Source organism: Hipposideros armiger, unplaced genomic scaffold (genome assembly GCF_001890085.2).
Source record: "Hipposideros armiger isolate ML-2016 unplaced genomic scaffold, ASM189008v1 scaffold_18, whole genome shotgun sequence".
Classification (NCBI taxonomy): domain Eukaryota; kingdom Metazoa; phylum Chordata; class Mammalia; order Chiroptera; family Hipposideridae; genus Hipposideros; species Hipposideros armiger.
Window position 1 is genome coordinate 5,931,520 of NW_017731368.1, and position 7,803 is coordinate 5,939,322.

Genomic DNA, 7,803 nt, shown 5'->3' on the forward strand with positions numbered 1-7,803 from the left:
AATACAAGCAGGTGCCCCCAGGCCGCTGTGCTGTCAAGTCCTCATTAGCTTGAGCTTTAGCCTGGGTGCTCGGTCTCCAGGTCACCCAGCTCACCCCTGGCTTCACTCTCCCCTTTGGCTCTTAGTCCCAGCAAGCAGGTGAGTTTGTACCACCTGCTCTAGGCCTAGAATTTCTGGAGCTTTTACTCCTGATCAGATCCCAACGCCCTTGTGAATGACTGTTTTATGCCGGTGTCTGGAACTGGCCAGCACCCCCAGAAGTGGAGCCTGCACCCCGTGCCAGAAGCCCAGCCTCAGATGGTGAGCCTCCATGGCAGGTGGCCCCCACCGCACCTGCCCAGGTCTTACTGTGTTTGCAGGTGTGGCAGCAGCATGGACGTCTTCCTCCAGGGCTTCTCAAAACAGATGGGGTCCTAGAAAGGGGGCTTCAGAAACACGTGGCAATCTGATCATATTTAGCTCCCCCAAGAGGTAAGCGGAGCAGGGGGTGAATTGCCAGCTGCCTTCTGTCTGCCTCAGTTTCCAAAGGGCTTTCTTAGGCACGTTTTTAATCCCTTATTTATGTTTTTCATTAGAAAGACTGGGCGAACCTGCGAGACTGAATGTGCCATCCGAAGTGACAGGGGGTTCCGTCCCTTTGGGAATTGGCTTGAGGCTCTGTGGCCACTACCTGTTTTTTTTTATGTTGTTAATTTTAGGTACCTTAAGGGAAATATAATTATGACGGCTAATGTGTTGTGAGGTCTATTTTGATATTCCACATGCATTAGCTCATTTAATTCTCACAACACCCTAAGGTTATTATGCCCATTATACAGATGAGGTAAAGGAACCTGCCAAGATGACAAAGCCAGTTCACACCCTGAATCGGAAGGAAGGTGAGTGAGAGTGAGCTGTGGTCTGGGAAGAATTCTGGCCCAGCACCATCAGGCAGGGGGATTTAAGTGTCCCCTGCAGCCTTTTGGGTGTCCTGATGCCTGCACATAGCCCGGACTGAATGTACTTACATGGCATGGGAGATCCGCCAGGCTTTTCCACCTTCCTAAGCGGAGTCCTCTGTTATCCACGTGATGGTGCTCTTCCTCTAGGGAGCACTTTGTGCAAGGCTGGTGAGAAGCAGCGGTTTTTAAGCAAGGCCAGGTCCAGGGAGGAGCAAGTGCTGTTTTGGTGTTTATGGTTGCCGTCCATTCTTGGTGGTTCTGCCATGTGGGTATCTAACCAAAGCCTATAATCAAGAGAATGAAGGAAAGAACCTAAGAACCTTTTCTCATTTTTTTGAGGGCACATCTTTCCACCATGTGCCGCGGATCCAGGCTTCTGCAGATGTTCCCAGGAGGGGGTTCCTTTGGGAGTCTGTTCAGAGCTTGCCTCTGGGAGATGGGCGCTCCGGGCAAGTGTCCCTTCCGTGTCTTGCAAGCCTTGAAGTCTCGTCCTGTCTTAGCATGGGCACCCTCCCCTGCTCCTTACCTCCCCTGGGAGAGTGTCTCCTGCACCAGACCAGGCTTTGTCTGGGACAAAGTGACTTGACAGGTAACTTAAGACATGGGAGGTCTGGTCATAGTGACGGGAGGCCAGCCTCTTCCCTTCCTGGGCCTCACTACTCAGAAGTGGATTCACCAGGTGAGAGGATTAAGGACAGCAGGTGAGAGAGGCAAATTTCAGCTTTGCTTTTGAGGTCTTGGGAAAGTACACAGAGCTCTTAGAGTGAATACAAAGATAGACAGACTGCTTAGGAGTGGGACGGAGCTCCTGTCAGTGCACAGCAAGGTTCCTTGTCATGCTGGGATTCTGGCCTCTCCATACATTTGAGCAGGTCCAGGTGACAAAGTGAAGCACTGAGCCCGTCAATCTGAAAGAGCCCTTATCCCCTGGTTACCTTTGTCCTGGGGAGGTTATTGGTGCACGGAATGGTACTGAACAATTGGTCAAACATCAGGACAACAGACAACATGCCCCGTCTGTCAGACAAGCTGCAGTCCTGCTGAAGGCAGCAGCTTGGCTGAGGGTCCTCCGTCTCCAAGGCCAAAGACGGCTACCCTGCGTTCTCACTCACCTCCCTGCCTCCCTACTGCTGCCCTGTTGTCACTGAGACTGGCAGCCTCTCCAGGCATCGGTAGACCCAGGAGCAGTGAAAATTCAGCCTAGAGAAAGGGGACTTCACTCAGGCTGTTGCCCACTAAGCAGCTTGGCCCATTTATTCACCATTTTGAATTGTCCTCCTAGAGAATTGTGTGTTTATTATCCAGGAACAATTTGATATGGTGATGGAGGAAGGCCTCTTTAATGTCCTTTAGGGCTAGGGGTCTGATTAATCTACCCTTGGCCTCCATCTGTTATCTTTTGAAAACCTTTCTGAGGATTTCGCCTGATCTTCAGTTCTCCTGGCTTATGCCGGCTGCTGCAGAGCAGTTGGTGACGGGGGTGAGGCGAGAGTGGGGGGGACCCACGGGTCCCCAGAGGACAAGTGTGGGACAGACCGGAAGGACTCTACAATAACCACTGACTGCCGAGTACTTGTTGGCTTTCTCCTGCCACACTTGGGCCACTTTCCAGCAGGTAGAAGTGCAAGGGCAGCTTTCCATCTGTCTCCACAGTGGTGAAATACACTAGTATCCGGGTTAATTAATGTTCCCCGGAAGCAGATCCTGAGGCAGAGATTCAAGTGCAAGTAGATTATTTGTACTTGTTCCCAATAAACATGAATAGGGGAGTGAGGAAGTGAGACAGAGAAGGGCAAAGGGTGTCATTTGGGCCTGTTACCACTGTGGGCATCTGCTTAACCCTTAGGGAACTCTGGGAGCCCATGGAGAGCACGCCTCAGAGCTACCCCACCTGGAGAGCATGGTGTTTGTGCATCCGTTCCCATCAGACGCTGGTGCAGGCGGCCTGGCTTGTAAGTGGTCAGGTTAGGAACCCAGGCAATCCGACCTCTAAGCCCCATGCTTTGACACCACTGTTTCTAGCAAAATGTTCTGCCAATCCCCTGCAAACCTTCCTTTCCACATTCCCCCTTGGAGGGGTAACTGAGAGCCTGAAGTGCCCAGTGAAGGTCCCTGTGGGCCAGTCTATATTCATCCTGCCTTCTGTCATCACTATTCCAGCAGGGCTGAGGGGGTGGGTGTAGGGCTCAGCGTCTAATTAGAAAGTCTTCTCCTATCCCCAGTCTCCAAGACTGCCCTCTGCCTAGTTGCCCATTTGCCCCACAAGGCCCCCATCTCCATGTTTCCTGGTTCCCATAAGCTTTACCTCAAGGCCCGAGCTCAGTGGATCAGCTACTGCACATTCAGCCCCTCAGGTCCAGAGGAGGAACCTGGCTTTCTTCCTGTCTGGGGCCCCTGCCCCATATCCCCACCTGCTGCCAAGCCTTCCTTTGCCACTGGGACACCTAGGAGAGGAGCAGGTAGCAGAGCGCTCACTAGAGAGGTGTGAATAGCCGGGGCTGAGATGGCCCCGCACGTTGAAGGTGGGTCTTCCCTCTCCTGTTTCCTCATTTCCCTGGGAGTCTTGTTTCCTGATATTCCCGGGGTGTGTCTGTTTTTAGCTTCTGTTGGAAGCCATTCTTGTCTGTGAACACAGCAAAACATGCATCCGTTTGTGGCACACGCATCTGCCTCCTGTCTGTCTGGGGAGGACTTTTTCTTTTTTCTGAATATCAAATTATTGCCCATCCACAATCCAGAATTCTGTCATTGGTAATAGTGATTTATTTGATTATTATTTCCTTTTTGTCCAAAGCAAGTTATGTGACCGAGTCCAAAGTCAAGGGACAGGGATATCTACTGCCCCATGGAGGTGGTAGGGGAGGGGAGCGTGAGTACTTTTGAACAAACCCTCATCTACCATATTACCAATGTGCAAAATGGTGCACGGACCCGGACCCCTTGCTGTGACTGGAATACAGAGCCAAGCACAGTGCCTGGCACACAGCAGGAGCTGCAGATGACTCCAGACAGACTGTGCCAACAACTGTTCCTTTTCCTTCTCTCCTGCAGGCGTTTGCCGGTGCTCAGGGTACCCGCAGGGATGGGGAAAGCCCGCCAGGCCTGTGGTACTTCCCAGGGGCCGTCGTCTCACTAGGGCCCCCTGGTGGCGGTAGGATGCACCTCTCAGCGGTGTTAAACGCCCTGCTGGTGTCGGTGCTGGCGGCAGTCCTATGGAAACATGTGCGCCTGCGCGAGCATGCGGCCACCCTGGAGGAGGAGCTGGCCCTCAGCAGACAGACCCCAGAGGCTGCCCCCGCGCATAGGATCGACTACCCGAAGGCACTGCAGATCCTGATGGAGGGCGGCACGCACATGGTGTGCACCGGCCGCACGCACACGGACCGCATCTGCCGCTTCAAGTGGCTCTGCTACTCCAACGAGGCCGAGGAGTTCATCTTCTTCCACGGCAACACCTCCGTCATGCTGCCCAACCTGGGCTCCCGGCGCTTCCAGCCAGCCCTGCTCGACCTGTCCACCGTGGACGACCACAACACCCAGTACTTCAACTTCGTGGAGCTGCCGGCCGCCGCCCTGCGCTTCATGCCCAAGCCTGTGTTCGTGCCCGACGTGGCCCTCATCGCCAACCGCTTCAACCCCGACAACCTCATGCACGTCTTCCACGACGACCTGCTGCCTGTCTTCTACACGCTGCGGCAGTTTCCCGGCCTGGCCCGCGAGGCCCGGCTCTTCTTCATGGAGGGCTGGGGCGAGGGCGCACACTTCGACCTCTACAAGCTTCTCAGCCCCAAGCAGCCTCTCCTGCGCGCACAGCTGAAGGCCCTGGGCCGGCTGCTGTGCTTCTCCCAGGCTTTCGTGGGCCTCTCCAAGATCACCACCTGGTACCAGTACGGCTTCGTCCAGCCCCAGGGCCCCAAGGCCAACATCCTCGTTTCAGGCAATGAGATCCGGCAGTTCGCGCGCTTCATGACGGAAAAGCTGAATGTGAGCCGCGCAGGCGCCCCCCTCGGCGAGGAGTACATCCTGGTCTTCAGCCGCACCCAGAACAGGCTCATCCTGAATGAGGCGGAGCTGCTGCTGGCGCTGGCCCAGGAGTTCCAGATGAAGACAGTGACGGTGTCCCTGGAGGACCATACCTTTGCGGATGTTGTGCGGCTGGTCAGCAACGCCTCCATGCTGGTCAGCATGCACGGGGCCCAGCTGGTCACGGCCCTTTTCCTGCCCCGTGGGGCAACCGTGGTGGAGCTCTTCCCGTACGCTGTCAATCCTGACCACTACACGCCCTATAAGACGCTGGCCACGCTGCCTGGCATGGACCTCCACTATGTAGCCTGGCGCAACGTGGTGCCAGAGAATACGGTCACGCACCCTGAGCGGCCCTGGGACCAGGGCGGCATCGCCCACCTGGACCGGGCGGAGCAGGCGCGCATCCTGCAAAGCCGTGAGGTCCCGCGGCATCTCTGTTGCCGGAACCCCGAGTGGCTCTTTCGAATCTACCAGGACACCAAAGTGGACATCCCGTCCCTCATCCAAACCGTACGGCGCGTGGTGAGGGGTCGGCCGGGGCCGCGGAGGCAGAAGTGGACCGTCGGCCTATACCCAGGCAAGGTACGGGAGGCGCGGTGCCAGGCGTCGGTGCAGGGCGCCTCGGAGGCCCGCCTCACCGTCTCCTGGCAGATCCCATGGAACCTCAAGTACCTGAAGGTGCGGGAGGTGAAGTACGAGGTGTGGCTGCAGGAGCAGGGGGAGAACACCTACGCGCCTTACATCCTGGCCCTGCAGAACCACACCTTCACCGAGAACATCAAGCCCTTCACTACCTACCTGGTGTGGGTGCGCTGCATCTTCAACAAGAGCCTCCTGGGGCCATTCGCAGACGTGCTTGTGTGCAGCACGTAGCGCGCGTGCTGAGGCCAGGCCGTGGGAGGCGGCCCCTCCGGCTCAGCGTCCCGGGGTGGCTTCTGGGAATTGTTTATTTATTTCTTGAGCAGGCCTGCCCCAGGCCTGTGCGTCCGTGTCTTCTTACTGTATCTGGGGTGTGGGGTTCTCAGCGCTCCTGTGTGCGCTGGTAGGATGGGACGCCACCCCACACCTCCTCCCATCCTGGGCATCCCCCGGAGGAGGTCCTAAGGGGAGGGGGAGGGGGAGGAGAAGAACGAAGGGAGGCAAGAATCCCGAGGAACCTCTCTGGTTGAGTGATCATGCTGTCCCTACCGAGTCCTGCTGGTTGGCACCCAGGTTTCTGGAAACTGCGAGGAACCATTTAGTGGTTTGGGTGGGTGGTTCCTCGGCTCCCATCACCATGAAATTCGTCTGTAGCCCAGTGAAGGTGTGCTTGGAACATTCATTAAATGATTATAAACACCTTGGTCAAGTCTTTTTATTAGACGGTAGGAAGGAGGGGGTCTGGGAGTCCATACCAGAAGCCCTTTAATCCTGATGTCATCCAAGGAGATGTGGCAGTGGGAAAGCTTCGAGGACTGGAAAGGAAGGCAGGCTGGTTGGATGTCACCTCGACGGCTGCATGCATGTCACAGTGCCATCTCAGTGGGACCAAAGCCTGGCAGTGGGTGGGAGGGCAGTGACCACTGAGGGTTCTTAGGCTCCACTCCACATTCAGACTCCCAAGACCACGATAGACCGCACCTGGCATCAGATTTACTTAGGACATAGGGCAGGGCGCTCAGCATGGCAGCAGACCAGTGAGGCACTTCCCTTCCACAAAAGGACTCTTCACACCAGTCTGGGGGCCATTTTTCTGCCGTCTCCCCCAGGTGACTGCTCGAGGGGGATGAGACGAAACCCAGTTGGGGGCACTTGGGCTTAGAAGCGCCATAGGCGCCATTATCTTCTAAACAATCCACAATCGTGGTTCCCAGGGTCCCTTAAAAGACAATGCCCACAGAAGAGTCATCGCGCTCCGGGAAGCCGACGCTCTCGTGTCCGACCAGATAATTTAGTTCATTTGTAACCCCTTCAGAGGTCATTTTTACTCTCAGTAGTTTTGCTGAATACCACGCCTGACATGCCACCTCCCTCTGGCTTCCATGGAAACAGCTAGAAAGTTAACCCCAGATCAAACTTGTCCTTGCAGGAGGAAAAAGAGTTTTCGCCTTTTCTTCATCGGGAGACCCTGATGCAGGTCTGACGCCTGCGAAGGACAGAGGGAGCTTCAGGTAGTGGCTCAGTCCTGAGAGTTGCCCAGGCTGGTCAGGAGTCCCCGAGGCAAAGTTGCCTGTTAGATGAGTCTCCTGGTCACTGGCTGAGAGCCGCTGTGGAAAGTGTGGCCTCAGCGCCCATTCAGCCAGTGGATTCATGGCAGGAGACCCAAGGGGCATGTCTTCATGGCCGCCCTGTGCCTCATGACATTCCTTTTTACCCAGAATATCTTTCTCCCTAACTCTACCCTCCATCTGCCACCATCCCAAACTGCCACGAGTCCACATAGAAAGATCCAGTTCAGTCGGAAGTCTCAGACACTGCTGGTGGGGGTGAAATGCTGCAACCATTTGGCAAACCATTTTGGCAGTTTCTGCTAAAGCTGAACACATAGCTACCTTACATCTCAGCAATTCCACTTTTAGAAATATACCTGAGAAATGAGTGCTGAGATCATCAAAAAGACGTATAAAACATCCCCAGCTCTGAATAGCCAAAAACTGTAAACAACCCAAATGTCCATCAACGGGTATATTCATGCAAAGGATACAACAACAACAAAATGGGTACATGCAGTGACATAAATATAGAAGCCAGACTCAAAAGAATATATACTATCTGGTTCCATTTATATGAATCCGAGGACAAGAAAATCTGTGGCACTAGACGTCAGAATCATGGTTACTAGGAAGCAGGTAAAGCT

At 54.9% G+C, this 7,803-nt stretch overlaps 1 protein-coding gene across 1 annotated transcript; it reads left to right on the forward strand.

The window, feature by feature from the left end:
• The first annotated feature begins 3,992 nt into the window (after nt 1-3,992).
• POMGNT2 (protein O-linked mannose N-acetylglucosaminyltransferase 2 (beta 1,4-)) lies at nt 3,993-6,310 on the forward strand. The gene has a single exon (XM_019634316.1). It carries the CDS (start codon nt 4,098-4,100, stop codon nt 5,838-5,840), a length of 1,743 nt encoding a protein of 580 aa, XP_019489861.1. The 5' UTR covers nt 3,993-4,097; the 3' UTR covers nt 5,841-6,310.
• The last annotated feature ends 1,493 nt before the right edge of the window (nt 6,311-7,803 follow it).

What these genes read in the sequence shown, in the direction of transcription:
- POMGNT2 (XM_019634316.1), top strand. Translation starts at nt 4,098, where the DNA reads ATGCACCTCTCAGCGGTGTTAAACGCCCTGCTGGTGTCGGTGCTGGCG.